This window comes from Tachysurus fulvidraco, chromosome 9 (assembly GCF_022655615.1).
Source record: "Tachysurus fulvidraco isolate hzauxx_2018 chromosome 9, HZAU_PFXX_2.0, whole genome shotgun sequence".
Lineage (NCBI taxonomy): Eukaryota > Metazoa > Chordata > Actinopteri > Siluriformes > Bagridae > Tachysurus > Tachysurus fulvidraco.
The window spans coordinates 2,596,150-2,620,828 of record NC_062526.1 but is presented as its reverse complement, the minus strand read 5'-3'; the positions used below and the strand labels follow the sequence as shown (position 1 = coordinate 2,620,828).

At 40.8% G+C, this 24,679-nt stretch overlaps 3 protein-coding genes across 3 annotated transcripts in view; 1 reads left to right on the top strand and 2 right to left on the bottom strand.

Annotated features, from left to right (window-relative positions):
* Positions 1-19,173, bottom strand: part of LOC113653248 (coiled-coil domain-containing protein 60) — a 24,171-nt gene extending 4,998 nt beyond the window's left edge. Inside the window, exons 1-13 of the mRNA XM_027162742.2 lie at positions 18,844-19,173; positions 14,781-14,858; positions 14,291-14,367; positions 9,318-9,476; positions 9,069-9,197; positions 7,191-7,295; positions 4,569-4,659; positions 3,981-4,179; positions 2,916-3,009; positions 2,112-2,189; positions 1,509-1,643; positions 1,067-1,210; positions 680-869 (exon numbers count right to left, since the gene is read on the bottom strand). Of these exons, the coding sequence (XP_027018543.1) occupies positions 680-869; positions 1,067-1,210; positions 1,509-1,643; positions 2,112-2,189; positions 2,916-3,009; positions 3,981-4,179; positions 4,569-4,659; positions 7,191-7,295; positions 9,069-9,197; positions 9,318-9,476; positions 14,291-14,367; positions 14,781-14,858; positions 18,844-19,020 (1,656 nt within the window). The 5' untranslated portion in view covers positions 19,021-19,173. The remainder of the gene's footprint in view (positions 1-679; positions 870-1,066; positions 1,211-1,508; positions 1,644-2,111; positions 2,190-2,915; positions 3,010-3,980; positions 4,180-4,568; positions 4,660-7,190; positions 7,296-9,068; positions 9,198-9,317; positions 9,477-14,290; positions 14,368-14,780; positions 14,859-18,843) is intronic.
* Positions 19,174-20,657: 1,484 nt separating this feature from the next.
* On the top strand, positions 20,658-23,305 carry si:dkey-1k23.3 (heat shock protein 67B1). Its single transcript, XM_027162957.2, has 5 exons — positions 20,658-21,394; positions 21,476-21,539; positions 21,656-21,776; positions 22,492-22,740; positions 22,897-23,305. Exons 1-5 carry the CDS (start codon positions 21,025-21,027, stop codon positions 23,164-23,166), a joined length of 1,074 nt encoding a protein of 357 aa, XP_027018758.2. The 5' UTR covers positions 20,658-21,024; the 3' UTR covers positions 23,167-23,305.
* Positions 23,306-24,380: 1,075 nt separating this feature from the next.
* hspb8 (heat shock protein b8) overlaps positions 24,381-24,679 on the bottom strand; it is a 9,136-nt gene continuing 8,837 nt past the window's right edge. The window contains exon 4 of the mRNA XM_027163043.2: positions 24,381-24,679. This exon is cut by the window's right edge and continues 1,229 nt beyond it. The gene's annotated coding sequence lies outside the window, so the exon portion shown is untranslated.

Genomic DNA, 24,679 nt, shown 5'->3' with positions numbered 1-24,679 from the left:
AGAGAGAGAGAGAGAGAGAGCACTATTAAACATACATATAATAGTTTAAAATAAAAGTTTAGTGAAGATAAAAGATGACAGATATACAATTAGTCTGTTTCTCACTGATTTCTGTATATACTGCTGCTCAGATGCCTCGTGTGTGTGTGTGTGTGTGTGTGTGTGTGTGTGTGTGTGTGTGTGTGTGTGTGGCCCCCTGTGTGCCACAAGTTGGGTTGACTCCTAAGATTACAGACTTTACACTACTTTGTAGTGGCTTTGGGTTTGCCTATACACTGCACCCCTTCTTGCACACACACACACACACACACACACACACACACACACACACACACACACACACACACACACACACACACACACACACACACATAAACGCACAGCTCTAATTATATAACAAAAATGAAAGTCAAAGGTGATGGTGGTTACAGTGTGTGCATGTGTGTCTGTGTGCGTGCATATTTGTGTGTATGGTGTGGGTAATTATAAAGCAACCCACACACGGTATGTGTGTGTGTGTGTGTCTGTGTGTGATATGTATGTAGATAACAGCATCCATATGTGTGTATGTGTGTGTGTGTGTGTGTGTGTTTACCTTTATAGCCAACCACATTAGTAGTGTCGTGTATACATAATAGTGTGTGTGTGTGTGTGTGTGTGTGTGTGTATGTGTGTGTACCTCTATAGCCACACACAGTTCAGGACAGCACAGCTCCCAAGGCTGGAGAGAGTTTAGGACCCTGAGGAAGACGTGTGGTCGGATGCGCAGAGTTCTCTCCTGGGTGTAACGCTTCAGTTTCTCCAACACACACACCATCTTCCTATTCAAGTGTGTGTGAGTGGGCAAGCTGCCAAGTAAGGCTGACAGCCTGACAACACACACACACACACACACACACACACACACACACACACACACACACACACACAGAGAGAGCAAGAGAGATCAGATATACACAGAGCTATAAAGGGCACTAAATTCTGTACGATTATAACACACACACACACACACACACACACACACACACACACACACACACACACACACACACACACACACACACACCAGTGAGTACTGTAGGGAATGTCTTGTGCGTCAGACTCCCGCACTTGTGGACTTGGGGTGAAAGGCACAGAGGAGGTATGACATCTGGAGGCAGCCATGTTGGAGAGGGACTGATATCTCTGTACTCCACTCATCCACCTCTTCCTAGAGAGAGAGAGAGAGAGAGAGAGAGAGAGAGAGAGAGAGAGAGAGAGAGAGAGAGAGAGAGAGAGAGAGAGAGATTTTCAGAATTTTTTGAATTTTTCAGAATTTTCTATAAGGGATATAGTACTGATATAGATAATGCATTAATTATGTTATTAAATACTCTATTCTGATTGGTCCACCTGCAGCTACAAATCACATGGTACCGTTCCTATAGCAACAGCTTCTTTATGGGGAAACAAAATAACCTGTATAAAAAGTGTCAATTATAACGTAATAATGTGAGGAAGTAACTCACTTGGCTTGGAGGTCGAGAGTATCCATTAATCTCAGTGATAATTCCTGAGATCTGTCTTTAAACATTAGCTTCATTTCCTTCAACATGGCCGCCTTCTCCTGGCTAAATACGGTGGACGCTAAAGAACGTTGTGAACTAAACATAATAAAAAAACTATTTATTTTCAATTTGTGTAGGAGTAGTGTATGTGTGTGTAGGGGTAGCATGTGTGTGTGTAGGGGTAGCATGTGTGTGTGTGTAGGGGTAGCATGTGTGTGTGTGTAGGGGTAGCATGTGTGTGTGTAGGGGTAGCATGTGTGTGTGTATGTGTGTAGGGGTAGCGTGTATGTGTGTGTCTGTGTGTGTCGGGGTAGTGTGTGTGTGTGTGTGTGTGTGTGTGTGTAGGAGTAGTGTATGTGTGTGTAGGAGTAGTGTATGTGTGTGTAGGGGTAGCATGTGTGTGTGTGTGTAGGGGTAGCATGTGTGTGTGTAGGGGTAGCATGTGTGTGTGTATGTGTGTAGGGGTAGCGTGTATGTGTGTGTCTGTGTGTGTCGGGGTAGTGTGTGTGTGTGTGTGTGTGTGTGTGTGTGTGTGTGTGTGTGTGTGTGTGTGTAAATTTTCACCTTTTTGCTGTGTGTGACTCCAGTTTCCCAGTGACTCTGCTGTCCTGTGTGTTACTCTGGGCTCTGAGTTTCTCAAAACTGGAGGAACACACGCACACAAACGCACACACATGCACACACACGCATGAACAAAAACGCAAGCACACACACAAACACATAGACACACACATACGCACATGAACACACACACACATACCGCTTAGTGATAATATAAAAACTGTTATGAAGTTAGACAGACAGACAGACAGATATGTGGAAATATACACAGAGATATCGACAGACAGACAGACAGACAGACAGACAGACAGACAGACAGACAGACAGACAGACAGACAGATAGATAGATAGATAGATAGATAGATAGATAGATAGATCTGTGCAGACAGACAGAAATACAGACAGACAGGTAGATAAATACACAGACAAGACAGATATCTGGGCAGACAGACAAATAGACATGGAGGCCGAAAGATGGCTAAACAGACAGAAAAAACAGATGGAGAGAGAGAGAGGGAGGGAGAGAGAGAGAGAGAGAGAGAGAGGGAGAGAGAGAGTTTTACATTAAAAGTAAAGAGATTTCAGCACACAGTGTTGTGTCACACTTCAATAGTCAGCATTTCATCATATGACGTTCGGCATCACACCCAAAACCAACATCTTCTGTTACACAAACCCATCTGAAACAGGACTCAGGAATGTGTGTGTGTGTGTGTGTGTGTGTGTGTGTGTGTGTGTGTGTGTGTGTGTGTGTGTGTGTGTGTGTGAGAGAGAGATTGTGTGTGTGTGGTACATTATGATAATTACCTGATCATATCTGTGTCAGAGCTGCACTCTGTGGTTGAACCATAAAGTTCTTTGGAAACACTTTGGTGAACTTCATCTATCAGCTTCTGCAAGTCTGACACACACACACACACACACACACACACACACACACACACACACACACACACACACACACACACACACACACAGTGACTATATTCAGTTTACTCTCATGTGCGCGCGCACACACACACACACACACACACACACACACACACACACACACACACACACACACACACACACACACACACAATGTAGCCTTTAATAATAAATGTAAATGACGGATCATTTCAGTCACAAACCAAAACCTCGACCTGAAAACATAAAACACATGAAAATTAACTCGAGTTTTTCACCAGCAAAAAAGAAAAAACTGAACAAAACAATGCAGGAAAACACCAAGAAAATGAACCAAGAGGAAATCAATAAAAAGAATATAAAATAATTTTAAGGCACCATTTAAAGAAAACCCGGAAGAGAAACAAATGAAAAGTAACATCAGGAAACAAAACAGGAAAAACTTAAGGAGAAATAACAAAAAAGATGAAAAGAAATGTTCTGGAAATGAATAATAAAAATAAAAATGGAAGTCAGAGGAGAAATGAGTGAGTGAATGAATGAATGAATGAATGAATGAATGACACAAACAGTGATCAGTGTGGCTCAGAAACCGGAAGTAGACACATTAAAGTTTAGTTACACTGTCTGTGTATATTGTGTATATTATAAATAACACTACAATATTACACAAAATTAATACAAGTAACTATAACAACGTTATATCATTAATGGATAATATATATTATGGTTATAATATATATTATATATATATGGATAAAATAATCCTGATGTTAGCTCGCCCTCTGCTGGTCAGGATCTGTAACACACTTTAAATATCCTGACCTTTGACCCAGATTATGGTTCATTATGATGCAGATTATGATTTACTGTTTACTGCACACACACGTGCACACACACACACACACACACACACACACACACACACACACACACACACACACACACACACACACATCCTACATTTAGAAACAGGGGGATCCGCCTCTGACTGCAGCAGGACACTCGGACACGCGCTCTCTTCACCCGAAAAAGTGACGTCACAGGAGGACATGTTGCCTAGCAACGAGGTTGTTAACACCGATGACGAAGTGGCACTGAGCGCTGGGGGCTTGTGGGTGAGAGAGGTGATGTGAGACAATCTGGTTACAGGATACAGAGACTGAGAGAGAGAGAGAGAGAGAGAGAGAGAGAGTGTCAGTATAACCCTTTTTATAATCAATACTAACACTGTGAATTACTATTATTTTAATGTAACAATCATTCATTCCTCTCTCTCTCTCTCTCTCTCTCTCTCTCTCTCTCTCTCTCTCTCTCTCTCTCTCTCTCAAAAACTGTCTCTCTCTCTCTCTCTCTCAGACTTTTTTCCTGAATATTTATTATTTATTATTACTGATGCTCTCTCTCTCTCTCTCTCTCTCTCTCTCTCTCTCTCTCTCTCTCTCTCTCTCTCTCTCTCTCTCTCTCTGTGTGTGTGTGTGTGTGTGTGTGTGTGTGTGTGTGTGTGTGTGTGTGTGTGTTTGGGGAGTGATGAACTAGAGAAACACTGACCTTGGGTGGAGAGATGAATCGCTCCCACTTTGCCTGAATCAACTTCTCTCTGATCACAAATTTCAGAGTGTTTCTGCTCCGCCCCGGATCCCTGAGTTAGAGAGGGAGAGAGAGAGAGAGAGAGAGAGAGAGAGAGAGAGAGAGAGAGAGAGAGAGAGAGAGAGAGAGAGAGAGAGACCGAGAAAGAGACAGAGAGAGAGAGAGAGAGAGATTTATTTTCATTTCAATACAGATGATTCATTCACAAATGAATATTCCCCTCTCTCTCTCTCTCTCTCTCTCTCTCTCTCTCTCTCATATTAATGTCTTCATTTCTTCATGCTTGTACCTATTCATGTTTGTTGTTGTAATGAAAGTGGAATACAAGGTGCTTGTGACATAAAAACGTTGCCGTAACGTGTGTTACCACCAGGGGGCGCCATGCATCTGTACTCGAACTCACCATTAACAGTATTGAATTAATGCGAGGTTTCTGATATCAGGATAAATGTTAAATATAGCAGTTTTAAAAACTCATTAAACATAGATTGATAAACATCTCTGTGGTCTTCAGGGTGTTTTGTGGTTTGTTTCTTTTTAACAAGAAAATCTTCACAGGAGAAACTGAGTGTTCTGTTTATTAAACATGCAATCTAACAGGACACACCTGAGATACACCTGTTTGTCACCTGGGCAATGAGGTACACCTGTTAGTCTCCTGGGCAATGAGGTACACCTGTTAGTCACCTGGGCAATGAGATACACCTGTTAGTCACCTGGGCAATGAGATACACCTGTTAGTCTCCTGGGCAATGAGATACACCTGTTAGTCACCTGGGCAATGAGATACACCTGTTAGTCACCTGGGCAATGAGATACACCTGTCAATCACCTGGGCAATGAGATACACCTGTTAGTCACCTGGGCAATGAGATACACCTGTTAGTCACCTGGGCAATGAGATACACCTGTCAATCACCTGGGCAATGAGATACACCTGTTAGTCACCTGGGCAATGAGATACACCTGTCAATCACCTGGGCAATGAGATACACCTGTTAGTCACCTGGGCAATGAGATACACCTGTTAGTCTCCTGGGCAATGAGATACACCTGTTAGTCTCCTGGGCAATGAGATACACCTGTCAATCACCTGGGCAATGAGATACACCTGTTAGTCACCTGGGCAATGAGATACACCTGTTAGTCACCTGGGCAATGAGATACACCTGTCAATCACCTGGGCAAGGAGGTACACCTGTTAGTCTCCTGGGCAATGAGGTACACCTGTCAATCACCTATTCCAATATTTTTAGAAATACCACTTGGTTTCTGAAAAAAAAGGTACCATATATATTTATAAGTTGTTACAAGGGCATGGCAGGTAAAATTCTGATCTATGCTATCATCTGCTTTTTGTCTTTTGATCTAAAACCCAAAATGTATTCAGTGTATAGCAATAAATAAATAAATAAATAAATAAATAAATAAATAAATAAATAAATAAATAAAAAGAACTGACCTTGTAAATACACACAAGCTGCTTTTGTGTCTTGAAGCTAAACTCAATTATAAAACACACAGTCACACACACACACACACACACACACACACACACACACACACACACACACACACACACACACACACACACACACACCATAAAGCTCCTTCACTCATTATATCCACTCTGGACTCCGAGGTCACAGCGTTATTAAGGTCAGTGTTCAGCCTCAGGGAGGAAGCGCAGTGTGTTACTGTGAGTTAGACTCACACTCGATCCTGAACACGCTAAATAAACAACACACTCAGGATGAACTAACATTCTAACACTAAAAGACCCAGAAGACATGTTTTGCATGCATCTTTATTATTTATTAAAATATTTAAAGCAACAATTGAGCCTCAAATCAAATGTACACGTCTTAAACATGTCTCTCAGACCAACACCGTTATAACATTCTCTGAGCTAATCCTGAATTATGGACTGGAGAAGAAAACATTTCCTCGTATTCCCACAACTCAGATTCATCATACAAAGTAAGTTAGCAACTCAAACTCAGAGATGATTGTTAAAGAACATGATCCTATGTAACTAACACCACTGGTCTACACCTGAAATCTGTACCCACTGCACTATAAATACACCAGACAATTACAGCTTCATCATATGGGACTGCACAGCTGTGAAACACGTCTGGAAACAATTCAGTAAGAAATATTCTGAACCACATCATCCCACTCTCCTTATCTTCTCTTCAATCTGCTTACTCAGAGATACGTCTGAAATCGACATCACTCAGATAAACACCACAGTTGTTCCTCCAGAGCTGACCGGTGCCAAGAAAACTTTACAAATAAACTGGAATTTAAAGAACATTAATCTCTGGCTTAGCGGTTAGCACGTTCGACTCACACCTCCAGGGTTGGGGGTTCGAATCCCGCCTCCGCATTGTGTGTGTGGAGTCTGCATGTTTTCCCTGTGCCTCGGGGGTTTCCTCCGGGTACTCCGGTTTCCTCCCTTGGTCCAAAGACATGCATGGTAGGTTGATTGGCATCTCTGGAAAATTGTCCGGAGTGTGTGAGTGAATGAGAGTGTGTGTGTGCGCCCTGTGATACAAACGGTAACAAGTGAAATCATACTTAGCATCCCAGCAGGAAGCCACAGATCCGAATCTTCCGGAACGTTCCAGAGTCAGCGCCTCCAACAACCAGCACAGACAGCAAAGCTGCCGATACACATGTTCCCTACAAGAAGACAGAGCAGAACAACGATCACGTGTCTCACGTATCCGGTGCAGTAAAGCAGCAAATAAAATACTAATATGTACATTTGGTCGATTTTGTTTGGTATATTATCGTATTATTTATGACATTCTCCAGCTATGAAAAAAAAAACAGAAAAACATCCCTTTATCCATTTCTGTACTGTTTATTCTGCACAGAGTTAAAGGAAACCTCAAGGTGCACAAGATGGGGAACACGCTGGACAAGGTACCAACCCATAAAGGATACACACTGCTGCTAATTTAAAGATCAACCTACAGTACGGGAGGCAGGTGTGAGGCTGAAGCTTAAAACATGTGTATATTGGTGAACACACAAACATTCTGTATTTATTGTAGGTAAGTGAAAAGGTTGAGGAGGTGGTAATGGTTGCTAATGGAGGTGTAGCATAGTGAGATAGTGAGAAAGAAAGTAAAAAATAAAACTTTGCCTTGGTTAACTGTCACAATCACACGCTTAGTAAAGCCAGAGCCTTAAAGCAAGCTAATAGGTCATTTTCCTTTGCTAAGTTAGCTATTAGCTATTCATGAAAGCTTTTAGCACTCTTGGCTGTCAGGCCAACAAGGAAATGTCTGTGTCTGTTCTTTTCTTTTCAGTTCTGCACTAGTAGGGTTGCGTAACTCTCGGGCTGAAATTGCGTCTCACTCCAGTGAATCGGCCACACAAAAGCTAACGCGGTTCTGTGTGTATGAAACACGAATGAATAAAAGACCAGCAATTTCTCTGAAAGTGTTTTCAAAGAAATGTCGCTTTTGTGAAATTATCCGAGACTGAGATATTTGCCGGAGGTTTTTTTTTTCCTAAGTGTTTTAGACTGTGTGGGCATACACACACACACACACACACACACACACACACACACACACACACACACACACACACACACACACACACACACACACACACAGTATAGTGTGTGGCTGCTATTTGAAAGCACAGCAATCAAATGCAGCAAAAAAACACCCACTGAAGTTTTATATCCTCAGTGTAAGCACTTCAGAGAGAAACGTCACAGGAGCACAGAAAGTGCCGGTAAGTGTGTAGGCTTGCGTAAAAAGTGTAAAAACTGAAAGAGAGAGAGAGAGAGAGAGAGAGAGAGAGAGAGAGAGAGAGAGAGAGAGAGAGAGAGAGATGGAAATACAAGGTGAGGAAGAGAGAAAAACACAAAACAGGAAAACATAAAGAGAGAAAGATGAAGCGGTGAAAGAGATAAACAAGACAGAGAAAAAAGAGACAAAAAGAGAAAGATGGAAAACAGAGGGAGGTACTTGAAGGAAAGTTATTAGACCACAGTAACACAGGAAGAGCTGGAGGGAGAGATACAGTAAGACAGAGAAAGATGGAGGGGGAAAAATGGAGCGAGACAGAGCGAGAAAGAGAGACTTAGGAAGAGAATGATGGTGAGAAAGATGGATGAGAGAGATTAAAGGAAAAAGACATTGTAAGACAGGGTGAAAGATGGAGAGACACATGAGAGAAAGAGGCGAAGAAAGAAAAAATAACAGCAGGACAAATAGATGGAGAGGGTGACATTGGAAGAGGAAAAAGATAAGAGAATAATGGATGAACTAGACAAAGAAAAGGAAGAGAAAAATGAAGAAAGACAAAGGTGAGAAAAGAGAAGAGTAGGAAAGAAAAGATGGAGAGAGAGAGAGAGAGAGAGAGACCACAGGAGGACAGAAAAGAAAGAAAGAAAGAAACACCAAGACAGAATTCAAGGAAAAAGAGTCTTACTCTGAAAGCGCCTGTGGCTGATCCGAAGTCAGCGATTGGTGGACCGGGGTAAAGGGGCGGAGTTGTTGGGCCCGCCTTCTATTATTCTGTCTCAGTGGTGATGAGGAAACTCCTCCATTAACAGATCTTCTGGATTAAAAAAAAACATTTGTTTATGTAAACAAATTTATCTTCCTCTTCATTTACATCTCACTGAAGATCCATATAAGCCGAAGATCCTGATGGAAGCCACTTCCTCAGTAACTTTACCTCTCCTCCTCATTCTCAGAGTCAGAGATGGAGGATCGATGTTGAAGATCAGTGCGTCTCCTCTCTTCTTTCTTTCTCCTCTTTTCATTCTTCTGCTCCTCTTCCTCCTGCAGAAGCTGAAAGTAGCTACTACCCTGCTTGACGGCCGAAACCAGCTTCCTGAGGGACAAACAACCAAACAGGACTTTTCTTCATCCACCAAGAAAGGGCAACTTTCTCCATCAAACACCAACACAAACCAGTAAACTGTCTAGAATTCCCCAGCAAACAACATCACTAAGCAACCCCCCCCAACACCTCCACCATCCACCAGTAAGTACCAGACACATCACACACAACATCCAACACCTACATTCATCATCAAACACAAACAACCGTAATCAAACACCACTAATTGCAATTAAATATCAGCATTCATCAACATTCACCATCACACAAAGAGATTCATCGATAAGCACCAACACCTTCTCCATAAGACATCAATACACCCATGTACACAAACACTACCATTCACCATTGCACACATCAACATTCACTACCAAACACCAACATTCGCATCTCACATAAATCTTCCATCAACATTAACACCAACTTCCATCACATCACATCACATCATTACATCATTCATCTTGAAACAACAGTAAAACTGCAACACTGACCACCAAACATCATTTTCCACCAAACACCCACCACTAAACACTAACATCCTCCATTAGACACTCCATTAAACATTTCCATTTAAACTCCAGCATTAAATAAACATGAACCACCCAACCATCAAACACCACATCATTCACCTTCAAACAACAGTCAACAGTCACACATTTCTAACACCAACCATCAAACACCACATCATTCACCTTCGAACAACAGTCAACAGTCACACATTTCTAACACCAACCATCAAACACCACATCATTCACCTTCAAACAACAGTCAACAGTCACACATTTCTAACACCAACCATCAAACACCACATCATTCACCTTCGAACAACAGTCAACAGTCACACATTTCTAACACCAACCATCAAACACCACATCATTCACCTTCGAACAACAGTCAACAGTCACACATTTCTAACACCAACCATCAAACACCACATCATTCACCTTCAAACAACAGTCAACAGTCACACATTTCTAACACCAACCATCAAACACCACATCATTCACCTTCAAACAACAGTCAACAGTCAAACATTTCTAACACCAAGCATCAAACACTACAACTTTCATCTGAAAAATATCATAACTGACCAACAAACACCAACTTTCACATTACTGAAGCCTTTTCCATTAAATATTCAAATACATTTACGGCATTTAGCAGACACCCTTATCCAGAGTGACTTACAACTGAGCGTTAAGGGCCTTGCTCAGGGGCCCAGTAGTGGCAGCTTGGTGGACCTGGGATTCAAACCCATGACCTTTCGATCAGTAGCCCAACACGTTAGCCACTGAGCTACCACATCCCTAAATCCAGTCTCTATTCAACACTAACATGCCTAATTACACACCATAAACATCGAATACCAACATTTTTCATTAAACACCCACCACGAAACACTAACATGCTTCATCAGACACTGACATCTCCATTTATACTCCAGCATTAAATACTGTACAGTAAAACTCTTCAAAATTTAACACCAACCATTAAGCATCACATAATTCATCTTTAAGCCACCAGTCAAATGGCAGGACTGAATAACACCAACACCAACTTTCACGATTTTCCATCGAATACCAACATTCAGCAACAAACACCGACATTGCCATCTCACGCCGACATTTTCCACTCAACACCTATCAAGAAACACTAACATTCTTCATCAAATACTTCAACACACAACATTTACATTACCAGCATTAAATGCACACAATCAAACTCTCCAACATTTCAAACACCAACCAACCAACACCAACATTAAAAACATTAAACAACATATTTAACAAACCTTTAACAGTCTATTCAACCCCAACATGCTAAAATGTACACCAGCATCATCAAATACTAACTACTATTCATTCGTTCATTTTCTACCGCTTATCCGAACTTCTCGGGTCACGGGGAGCCTGTGCCTATCTCAGGCACCATCGGGCATTGAGGCAGGATACACCCTGGACGGAGTGCCAACCCATCGCAGGGCACACACACACACACACACTCTCTTATTCACTCACACACACACACACACACACTACGGACAATTTTCCAGAGATGTCAATCAACCTACCATGCATGTCTTTGGACCGGGGGAGGAAACCGGAGTACCCGGAGGAAACCCCCGAGGCACGGGGAGAACATGTAAACTCCACACACACAAGGCGGAGGCGGGAATCGAACCCCCAACCCTGGAGGTGTGAGGCGAACGTGCTAACCACTAAGCCACCGTGCCCCCAAATACTAACATTTATTCATAATTAAACACTAAAATCTTCTATCAAACACCAACATTCGCAATCAAAGACAACAAACATTCATTCAACAGAAGCAACCCTTCATCACATCCACATTACCAGTGTCCACATGTCCACAGTGCTTCTGTTCTGTTTCCTCTTGTAACATTAGGCCTCACGCTGAGAGGGTCATTCCACCAAGTGAAATTTCCAGCAATGTGCAGTGCAGATAATAAACACCACATGAACGCTGGAGGTAAGAAAGCAGTGACCCACATAAACAGTAAACTCATTCTATTTTGACTGGATAAAAAAACAGCCACAGTAATTGTGTTTTCCTTCTTTAAAATGCCAGACCACCCCAGCTTTGGCATGCATAATTTGTAATTCTGGAATCTATCAGTGACTGTCATAAATGTCATCCATTTCATGATGCCCAGAGAGGAATAGAGAGAGAAAGAGAGAGAGAGAGAGAGAGAGAGAGAGAGAGAGAGAGAGAGAGAGAGAGAGAGAGAGAGAGAGAGAAAGGGATGCCCGCTGAGAAACGGTGTGTTTTATTTTCCCACATGGACAGATGAAATGCCAGCTCAGATGCCTGCCAGGCTTACACTAGGCAGAAGCATGGAAGAAAAATAAAAAGTGGAAATGAGAGAAATTTAGGGTAAATTATTTGTCTAGGTATTTTGTACTCAAATAATAAAAGACTTATTCCTCATCTCATGTAGTTAGTGATCTGCGGTGTTTTCTTCCGTCATCCAATTTACCAAAATAGATGCTGATGGAGGTGTTTGATTGTGAATGTTGGTATTGGTATGAAGCAGAAAGCAGGTATTTGGTGGTAAATGTTGATGTCGGCGCTTCATGGTGAATGTTTGTGCTTGAGGGTGAATGTTGGTCTGGGTGTTTGATACTGAATGTTTATGTTTGAGGGTAAATGGTGATACTGAAAGCTGGTATTTACATATATTACATTTACAGCATTTAGCAGACACTTGGTGTTTGAGGGCGAATGTTGGTGTTTGAGGGTAAATGTTGTTTGAGGGTGAATATTGGTGTTTGAGGGTAAATGGTGTTTGAGGGCGAATGTTGGTGTTTGAGGGTGAATGTTGGTGTTTGAGGGCGGATGCTGGTGTTTGAGGGCGAATGTTGGTGTTTGAGGGTGAATGTTGGTGTTTGAGGGCGGATGCTGGTGTTTGAGGGCGGATGCTGGTGTTTGAGGGCGAATGGTGGTGTTTGAGGGTGAATGCTGGTGTTTGAGGGTGAATGCTGGTGTTTGAGGGTGAATGCTGGTGTTTGAGGGTGAATGCTGGTGTTTGAGGGTGAATGCTGGTGTTTGAGGGTGAATGTTGGTGTTTGAGGGCGAATGGTGGTGTTTGAGGTCAGATGTTGGTGTTTGAGGGTAAATGGTGTTTGAGGGCAAATGTTGGTGTTTAAGGGTGAATGCTGGTGTTTGAGGGCGAATGTTGGTGTTTGAGGGTGAATGGTGTTTGAGGGCGAATGTTGGTGTTTGAGGGCGAATGTTGGTGTTTGAGGGCGAATGCTGGTGTTTAAGGGTGAATGTTGGTGTTTGAGGGTGAATGTTGGTGTTTGAGGGTAAATGGTGTTTGAGGCCGAATGTTGGTGTTTGAGGGTGAATGTTGGTGTTTGAGGGCGAATGGTGGTGTTTGAGTTCGAATGTTGGTGTTTGAGGGTAAATGGTGTTTGAGGGCGAATGTTGGTGTTTGAGGGCGAATGCTGGTGTTTGAGGGCGAATGCTGGTGTTTGAGGGCGAATGTTGGTGTTTGAGGGTGAATGGTGTTTGAGGGCGAATGTTGGTGTTTGAGGGCGAATGTTGGTGTTTGAGGGCGAATGTTGGTGTTTGAGGGTGAATGGTGTTTGAGGGTGAATGTTGGTGTTTGAGGGCGAATGCTGGTGTTTGAGGGTGAATGTTGGTGTTTGAGGGTGAATGTTGGTGTTTGAGGGCGAATGCTGGTGTTTGTGAATGAAAATTGCTGTTTAAGAATGAATGTTAGTGTTTGATGCTGAATGTTTTGACTGTGATCTTTATACAACCGTGACACATTTTCCACCAAGTGTTTAGCACACTTCAAAAAAGGGCACAGCGATGCTTTTAGCTTCCTTACAGGTTATGGTTGACAAGGCTGACATTCTGCCTTGACACTGAATGGCTAAAATGGTACTGAAATCAGATTTGAAGTCCCTGAGCGGACTAGCCATCTTTTTTTTTTTTTGTATGTCCTGCACATTGCAGGGTTTAGCCCTTTATTTCCAACTATTATGCCTGTACTTTCAAAGACCATTACGCTTTCATTCTAGCCAAAGCTCTTAACATCTGAATGGCTTGAGCTAAAATGACTGGCTGACGGCTGCTTCTTTCAACTCCGGAGGCCTTGAATCAAATGCAGAAGACTGGATCATAAAGAAAAAATGAAAAATCCCTGCAGCAGGAAAATAACAAGAAACACTTTTCCTGCTTGGTTCCTACTTCTGGGTAGCTGATTATATATTCCTGCAGCATCTGTGAGGAGTGCTAAATTCAGCTAAATTATTCATGCTATCATGCTAACCAACCTGGAGCGCCATATATGCTTCCAGAGGTTGTCGGTGTCTCCTCTGTTCCGAGACTTTGGCCGCTTTAGGGGCAAATCCTGAGACAGAGAGAAGAAGGGGGAATAACAGAGGCTAAAATGAAAAGATATGAAACTCGTGCTTTGGTGGTTTACAAAAATAAGGGCATTGAATTCAGTCTTAAAACAACCAAAAATGTAACCAAATATCTTTATATGATGTTTATTGGAAAGAGTTAGCATTAAGAATGATATCTGGATCTTAAATTTACATTAAGTACAGTACACTTTTTGTTTAAATAATCTTCAAATGACCACCGAAGGCATCACAAGGTCATTCAGATCAACACCCGAATTGTCGGAGCGTAACATTTCGAGTCGAAGCTCCTCCGTTGATTAATTGCCGGTGTTTTAATTTTCAAAAGGTTTCACATCTCTTCTCTACATCTTCATGTACTCATCAGACCGAGCTATAACTCACTCTGACCTCATACCTTATTTTTGTGCGAGTAGTCTGGTGGGGTCGAGTGGCGGACACCTTCATCGCCTGTACACATCTCTATTTTTGGCTCCTGCAGAATAAAATATAACAATGCTGAGTCAGTTTGTGTTCACCTGTGATATTCCGGACTTGTTCCCTTATAAGGGCCACTGTGTTATTTACTTGCTTTAAACACACACACACACGCACGCATGGACACACTCACACACACACACATAACATGACATAGCCTCTGGGCTACATGCTAACTAGCTAATGTCAGAGATAAACCGGTGCTAAATAAATGTTTATAGTATTAAATTAACCCACAGTGGAGTTCCACCACTTCAACTACAAGACTAACTATAGACTAAGGTAATTCCTTAAATAGCATTTAAAAGAGTTTATGGTTTATATACCGCGTGAGGCAAAGTAAGCTGATCCGTTTAATACTTTAAGTAAGAAGGAGCATTTTGCTAACGTTAGAATTAGTGGATAATTATTATACTTATATAATGGAGGAAGTCGTGGCCTAATGGTTGTGGGTTCGAGTCTTGGGCCGGCAATACCACCACTGAGGTGCCCTTGAGCAAGGCACCGAACCCCCGCCAACTGCTCCCCGAGTGCCGCAGAATAAATGGCTGCCCACTGATCCAGGTGTATGTTTATGGTGTGTGTGTGTGTTCACTGCTGTGTGTGTGCACTTTGGATGGGTTAAATGCAGAGAACAAATTCTGAGTATGGGTCACCGTACTTAGCCGTATGTCACGTGACATTGTCATAAGTTAAATATATTATTAACTGAATAAACAACAAAACGTGAACACCTGACTTTAACACAGTCTTCAATTTTTACTCATTGGTTCCAAAATACTCAGAATAGCTTAATTAAATATACAGCCACCTAAGTGCAGAATTTCTAATCTACCTATTAAGAAAAATACCATTAGCACCAAATCAATTCAGTAATTAAATGTGAGTTTATTTAATTTAGATTAATAAACAGTTGCTTTGAAAATGTAAATCCATCATAAACTAATGTTAGCTAGCTGGCTGACGTGTAACCCAGAGCGCTAGTTAGCTTAGCTAAAATTGGCATTACTGCAAAGAAATGTTTTTGATGGGTTTGCTAGCAAGGCAAAATATTGTATTTTTTAATAAAAAAATTGTAGATTAAATTGCTAACAAGCGTACTGATATTTGCCGACTGCGTATAAAATATGAAGCGAGGAGCTAATGCTAATGCTAACATACGCATTAAGAAGATGAAGCACTATCAATCTCATAAAATCTCACATTAGCCAGCTAATAATAAAAGATATTCTGTCGTTAGATGTTAGATAGCTTCTGTAATCGAATAGAATCGGTTTAATTGAATACATATTTTACATAAATAGGACAATAACTGCTAAAAGATATATATTTGTTTCCCCTCTCTGTTCTTTCTCAAACTCTCGGCCGTTGTGTAGCAGTGCAGCTGCGTCGGTGCTGTCATGTATGTGGAAAAATGTTCGCCTGAATGTGCCAAAGGCCTTCTGGTTGACAAATGTGGCTTCTTTCAGACAGAGGTGTCTCCTCCGGCTGCTCTGCCTCTCCGCCGTGCCTCGACTCTCCCCTCTCTTCCTGTCCTGATAGATGATCCTATTAGCAATAAATCTGCTCATTTTCAACATCGGAGCCTAAAAAGCACTCTGGGTTTCTCCACACTGACCACAAATAGGGTTTAAAGTGTGTTAAAGCAGCATTTCTGCTACACTTTTACACAAAGCCATTCAATAATAAGGGATGTGGTAGCCAAGTGATCAAGGTGTTGGATTACCAGTTGGAAGATTGTGAGCTTGAATCCCAGGTTCACCAAGCTGCCACCACCGGGCATCTGAGCAAGGAACTCAACCCTCACTTGTATAAGGTGAGATGAAAATTTAAGGGCATGTGCAAAATTCCACAAATCCAGTTCGTTTTCTCTTCATGAGGATTTCATAATAAGGCTCTTCGGTGTTTATAATAATTTATAATCACACCCTCCAGTGTCACCCAAATGAGGATGAGGTTGCCTTTTGAGTCTGGTTCCTCTCAAGGTTACTTCCTCTTCCATCTAAGCAAGTTTGTCCTCACCACAATCACCTCGTTGGGGATAAATACAAACGTATTAATTAATCTTCTAGTCTAATATTAATCTTGAACTTTTGTATAATATTAAACTTTTTGTGCTATGTTCCTTATCTTCTTTAAATCTACTTTGAGACAATGTCTATCGTTAAAAGCGCTACACGAATAAATGTGAATCGAATTGACTTCAACGCAACAACACCGAGTCTGCACCATGTCTCCTGTTTAGCAGAGTGAGCAAGTGTAGAAACTGCAAGATGCTGAAAAAGAGTCAATTCAGACACATTTGTCCACTCTTATGTTGAACTTAGGTGTGAACATACAGTAATTTATCACTAAGTTTGTGTTTAACAATATAGCTAAGTTCATCAAACACTGGTTTCATGTAACATTTTGATATCATCTTGAAACTTGTCCATTAGGTGCATTACGTCCATTAGGTGCAACACATACAATCGCTAGAAAATGTTTGGTAATTTTCTAGAGCGTCATGTCAACCGTCAATGAACCGATGTTTTCAGGACAGATCATTGACATACAAGCTAGTAATGTACTGTAAGTGATAACAAGAAATAGTTTTAAATGTAACTAAACAGGTCAAAATGTTCATTAATAACAACATTAAAAACAATTACGGACAATTAAAAACAACACTACGGACAATTTTCCAGAGATGCCAATCAACCTACCATGCATGTCTTTGGACCGGGGTAGGAAACCGAAGTACCCGGAGGAAACCCCCGAGGCACGGGGAGAACATGCAAACTCCACACACACAAGGCGGATGTGGAAATCGATCCCCCAACTCTGGAGGTCTGAGGCGAACTTGCTAACCACTAAGCCACCGTGCCCCCCTACTTGATTATATATTAAATCCAAGTTCTATATTAAATCCAATGTTCAAGCTAGTTTTTGCCCCATGTTGGGCTGTTTCACACAGTCTATAACTCTATCTGTTGTGTGTTACCTCTTACGTTTATTCAGGTCATGTGACACTTTAATAATTGCACACACGCAAACACACAAAATACATTTGAGTTATTAGGTGACATGTGGTGATGACTGGTTCCATCAAAACTAGGGATGTACCGAACCGATATTTTGGATCGGTATCGACGACGATCCAAGCACTTTTTATTTACTTCCGACGCCCATGACCGTGGTGGTTGATTAATGAACGGCAAACATCATAGACTATTGCTTAAACTTATAAGAAAAATACACTTATATATTAAATTGCATTAATGAAAATAAATATAATAAATTTTATAGGAAATATGTTGCACAACCGCCAACGACAGACAGGCAAGTTTAGCAGGCGCCCTTTCCATTTACATCAGCGCGTTAAACATGTCGCTCATTTGGGTGCGAGGTTTACTGTTTAATACATTTTGCATTGTGTTTCAAGAATTCTAATTTAAGATTCACTTTAAAATATGGCCTTTTCTTCAGAAAATAATTGAATTTATTAATTGCAGTATATATGGTTTAGATTGTTTTACCACTAACTGTTAAAAGTACTGTTTGCTACTGCATTAATACTTTTTTAAGGTTTCTTGTGTTTTCATTTTTCATACAGTAACGGGCATTTTTGTATTTCTTTGCCAGAAACAAATAAATCTTAATCACTAAGCGAGTCGTATACATTCTTTAGTTTTAAAGGTAGAAAAGAACACAGATATCGGTTTCGGTATCGGCCGATACCGGCGAACGCTGGTATCGGAATTGGATCGGAAGAGAAAAAGTGGTATCGGTACATCCCTAACCAAAACTACGACAAAATGTGGAAAAGTTCAGTGCTTGTGGGGGCAAATACTTCTGCGACACATTGTATTCCATTGCAAGTAGCTTTTTAATGTGCAGGGTAATAAATAACTAGAAATACTAGTTCAGACTGCTAACTTTTATAAGTATAAATGTATTACGCTTCTGTATACTATATTTAAAATAAATGTATAACACAGTACCTCCTCCACTTTCCAAGCCTCCAGCTTTATCTTTTCCTTTACTTCAAACACCTGCTTGTGCTTGCGGTGGAATTTCTCCCAGAATTCCTCGTCCCGGATCGGGTTCACGTAACTCGCCTTCTCCCTCAAAGACCTTCCAGGGTCCAGAATCTGGCACGGCTGAAGCCTTTGTGGCATCGTGCTACGTTTTCTAATCCACAACAATGGAATGGTTTCAAGTCTTGAAGAAAAAAATCAGAGCAGCACAATTTATCTACAGAGTGCATGGAGTGCATGTGGAGCATGGAGGCTAAAATGGCTCTGGGTCCTGTTTTGTGTCTCGTCTCCAATAGCAACAAGGCCGTTTTAAACCGGTTAGACTGAGGAAAAAAAAAAGACATGGCTTGTCTTCTGTCCGGGGGTTAAAGTGTTCAGTGTGGTGACAAAGTGACAAACAGTTTATCTAAAACAAACATGGAGCACAGATACTGATTAAAGTATTTGAATATACTTTCTTTTTTACTTATTTTAAATTAAATACCTGTCACATATTTTTTTTTCTGTTTTTTTTTCTTCTATTTAATAGATTCACATTTTGACATTGTTATTTTTCCCTTTATTGCTACCCCTACTTTCTAGTAGTTTTGCCTGTAATTTATTTTTATTTATTTGTCTTTATTTATTTTATTTGATTTAATTTAGAAGCCATTCAAAAATGCTTTTACGTACAATAGGTAATTTAATAGTTCATTCATTAATTTATTACTGTTAAAGAAATTATTTCATGGTTCATTCATTCATTTTCTACCGCTTAACTGGACTTCTCGGGTCACGGGGACCCTGTGCCTATCTCAGGTGTCATCGGGCATCGAGGCAGGATACACCCTGGACGGAGTGCCAACCCATCACAGGGCACACACACACTCTCATTCACTCACACACTACGGACAATTTTCCAGAGATGCCAATCAACCTACCATGCATGTCTTTGGACCGGGGGAGGAAACCGGAGTACCCGGAGGAAACCCCCGAGGCACGGGGAGAACATGCAAACTCCACACACACAAGGCGGAGGCGGGAATTGAACCCCCAACCCTGGAGGTGTGAGGCGAACGTGCTAACCACTAAGCCACCGTGCCCTATTTCATGGTTCAGTTATATAAATTAGAAGTTCAGGGGTAATGAAAGTTCAGTATTGTGAAATAAATCTGTAATTAATTTCTTATTTAAATTGAAAACATTTTTCCGACTATAAAAAATGTAATGCTCTTATTCAGCTTACCCTCATGGTTGAATAAGCAAATATCAATCCATGAGCATATGCAGTTAATAAATTGTTGATTGCCTTTCTGTTTTGTGAGGTTGAATGTAACAGTAAATAGATATAAGATATGGTATGTTGTATGTTACTAAATATAAATATGTATTTGTTGGCAGTTTGCTGTGATATAAGGCTTCGGGATGTTTTGTTATAGAAAAAAAAGAAAATAAAATGAAAATAAACTTTGGAGTCGTATCAATAACACAAATTCATCACATCACACCACTGTTGATTATTTTCTTATAACAGCACAACAGTGATTTTTGCAGATAAATCTGTGGAATTTTCTTTTCGCTGCAGTATCGTGTAGCGGATGGATAGAGGTCTTATTTGAAAATAAGTCTGAATTAAAAATAGGGCTATACAAACTCCACCTGTCACATTCTCTCATGAAAATTACCCTGACACATACCCGGGGTGATCCCACAGAGGGGCTAAAAACTTCACTTCTGCTTAGTCATTGTCATAGCCTTCCTGCCAAACCAAATTTCACAGTTAATTAACTAGCATGCGGCTCCTGCTTGCAGTTGTCGTGATCTCTGTAGCATGCTAATGATCACCGCTAAGTGACAAAGCTCATCTCTGTGTTAGCCGGAGATCACGTTGGATGTCGTGCCTCATACCTCAGCTATTTGCTGTTTTCCCTTTAACATCTATAAATATCTCTAAATTAGCATCAATAGCAACGGCGTGGCAACAGTTCCTGCTCTCTCTTCATCACCAACGCCATAAATTCTCCACTCTTAGCATCAGCAGAGCTGCTCGGGACGTGCTAAAAGGCCTGAGTGGGGTATATAAGGAGGCTACAGGAAGTCAGTCCATAAGCAGCATTTTGTCTCAGAGGTTCAAAGAAGCGGTTCAAACAAAGCCACACTTTCGTCATGGAGGTCACAAGCACCAAGTCTACAGCCCCGAAGGATGAGACGAAGATGTGCCACGATGCCCCCTCACACCCTCCAGGCTACGGCTGGCAGCCCAATATACTCTACAACCAGCACTTTGGCCTTACTCCCTTCCTGGACTTCAGAGATCTGAGCTGGATGGAGAGCATTTTTAGGAAGCTACGAACCTCCTCCTGGTCCGGATACACCCAAGCATCTGGAATTGCCCCGAAGTTCCACAGAGAGCTTGGCGGAGGTGTTTCCGAGGTGTTGGCCCAGCAGAGCAGATGGACCGTGAGTCTGGATGTGAATCATTTTGCACCTTCAGAGATTACCGTGAGAACGCAGAGCGGCTTCCTGGAAATTGAAGGTCAGTAAGTACGCTTTCTCAAAATTATCCAGTTGTTTTCATGAACGAAAGCGGCTGATAGTAGTCATTTTCTCACCACAGGAAAACACGATGAGAGACAAGACGAGCATGGTTACGTTTCCCGGTCTTTCCTTAGGAAGTACAAGTGAGTTCTGAAGGCTGTGATTTGAATCATCATCACTGTAAATGAAGTTGTGCGGTGTGTGTAATGTTGATTCATTATATGACTCTGTAAGCGTTTGAGTTTGTATTCTGCACCAGGCTTCCTGCTGGAATCGAAGCGGAGAGTATACGCTCCTTCGTGACAGGAGATGGCGTTCTAACCGTCGAAGCCACGTTGCCCAACATTGTACCACCGGCTGATGTTACAATCCCGGTCCAGGCAGGTCCTTTACTCTATTAAAAAACCATGATATGTTCGGTGTTCGTGTGCTTAAAAAAATCTCCATACAATGTGCTACAATTTATAACTGCCACTATTGAGTATTCTACAGTAGATAGTGGAGAAGAGACTTTATATTGAATATAGGCTCCATATTAGATATACAGTATAGTGCACTATATAGGATATTATATATCTTCCAGAGTTACCCAATTAAATAAAGAATAACTCTTACATAGATGTAGACACGTCCTGTAAAGACGTAGCCGAATCCCAAATGACTTCCAATTACGTATATTATAGCTACAATATATGGTGCATATATGCATATATTATATGAAGAGTCCAGGTGTTTTTGGATAAGTAAGACAATTCACCCTGAAATGGCTTCACAATTATCAGCAAATTCAATGCAAGAATGTTAATTGTTTAAAAAATGCAGAGGCAAAAATACGCTTTTCTATCCAGAGCCAAGTAATTAAAAATTCAGACGTCTAAATCTGCATAGCTGTTTATAAATTAATCGTCTTTCCCCTTTTCCAATTACGAGTCAAATAATTGTCCAAATTACCAGCAGTGCTTAAACAGAGCTGTGTTTTTCCCATGGAAGAACAACTGCCCTTCTCCACATGGCTTTCTCTTCAGGGCCTGTGTCGTTTTATTAGTTTTTCAGACAAATATATTTCACTATCGAGCTGCTGTTTCTGTGACTCAGGTAGAGATTAAGGCAGAACTTCTGGAAGTCCAAAAGCAAGATGGTTGCCAGCCTGGAGTGCCTGAGGTAGCAGACGCAATTGTTCCTCCTCCTGCGGAAAAGCCCGAGGGCGACACTGAAGGCGCTGATGAGAGGATTCATCACACAGATGGCCAACCTGATGCACCGGAAAGTGTGGAGGAAGGAGAGAAATCCATCACAAGCCTTATAGATGGTGAAATGAAGGAGGAAGAGAGTGTTGAAAGAGTTGTAAGTGACATGATTGACACTAGAAAGTTAATCTAGACATCTAATGTTAACATAGACGTATATGGGCAGATGTATAAACATTTAACATTTAGCAGACTCTGTCTACTCTCCTGCTAGCATCCATAACATAAATATCTCTAATTATTATTTTATTAGGATTCAGCTGGAGCCAAAGATGAGGTCCTGGATTCAAAACCTGAGGCGCCTGAAGCTGAAGCTCCAGAATCTCTTGAAGACACAGTGATATCTGAGAAGGAATCAGAGATCCAGGAAAAGGAAGAGGACAAAGAGATCCAGGAAGCGAAGGTGGAAGGAGTTCTGCCGAGTGCTGAGGCTGAGGAAGAATCTCCCATCTCAGAGAGAACTCAGGAGGAGATCCCGGCTAAGGACACACAGGCTGTAGAGCAAATGGAGCAAATCAAATAGATGAAGATGACTGCTTGGGGAGATCGATAAAATCCGCTGCTCATCCTTAATTCAGCCGATTCGTCCCTTTAGCGAGCGTTAATCAGCGTTATCTGACAGGCATTTTGCTGTAACATGTAACTTTGAAGCTCTAATAAAAACCAGCACCTGAACATGTGACTCCTTCATTTGTATTCTTGTGTAAATACACCAGATTGAACACACCAACCTATTCAGTTTCATCATGAAATCAAGAAATGATTCAGGAAATAAACCAAAAAATAAAAAAAACAAAGGTAGTTCATTCGTATATTAAACACAAATTGTTGGATTTTAATTTGGAATATTATCAAGTGCACAGATTTGGCTGAATATTATTTTTTATTTTTAAAAATATTCTGTCTTTTTTAAGACATTTGTGTTGGGAACTTCCACATCTACAGCTCTCAAATTTGATGTGAAGTTAAATAAATAATAATATAGAAAGCTTGATTACAAATGTGAGACAACTCCAGGGTATAATATTTTTGTGGATTTTCTGAATCAAAACTTACAAATAATTAAATAAATCAACCCAACATGTTCAAGTCAGTCTTTTACATAAATATGTGTAATATTAATCCAAATCTATTTAATATTTTTATGAATTCTTGCTTTCGATATTCAAAAATGCTAATTAGTGTTCAAAAACATGAGCCCACTGTTGCTAAGCAACTGGAAGCTACAGAAGGCGAGCGTAATCTAGCTAGCAAACAAGGCTGATGAGTTAGTTAGCTATTACACAGCCGTTATGTTCGTTATATGCGAAGAAATAAGTCAGAAATAATCAAAGTGTCGTAGGGAAGACGCTCACTGTGGGTGGTGATAAAGTGAATAGCTGAAAAAGAGTGAAATTTTAAAATGGTGCTTAGCAAAAAGTTCACCTAAGGGATCATACACTCCTGGAAAAACATCACAAGAGACTCTGAATAGAAAATGGTAAAAGCATTCAGCAGCTCTATCTATCTATCTATCTATCTATCTATCTATCTATCTATCTATCTATCTATCTATCTATCTATCTATCTATCTATCTATCTATCTATCTATCTATCTATCTAATACTGAATATCTATTAATACTGAATGACATATTGTTATATTTAATGTTGAGGGAGCAGCTCTGACTCTTACAAAGCACTAACACTGGAGACTCCTTCCATAAATGTGCAAATACAAAACTGTGATAAGGCGACACTTTGTGTAAGACATTTTATTGCATAGATTTTCTCAGTACGAATTACAAACAGTATATTTACACCCAGTGAAGTATCAGAAGAAAAAAACCCCCTGGAAAAACACCAAATGATAAAATTGATATTTCACTAAAGATAAATCTGTTGTTCACTTGTTAATGTTTAGTTACAAAACACACCGAATCTCCGGGAGAAAAATAAAAAGAAGTTGGCTTTCATCAACACTCAAGCACAACTTTCTCTCTATCTCGTACACACAGACCCACACACACACACTTTTGCGTGTATTAGTGGAATCGC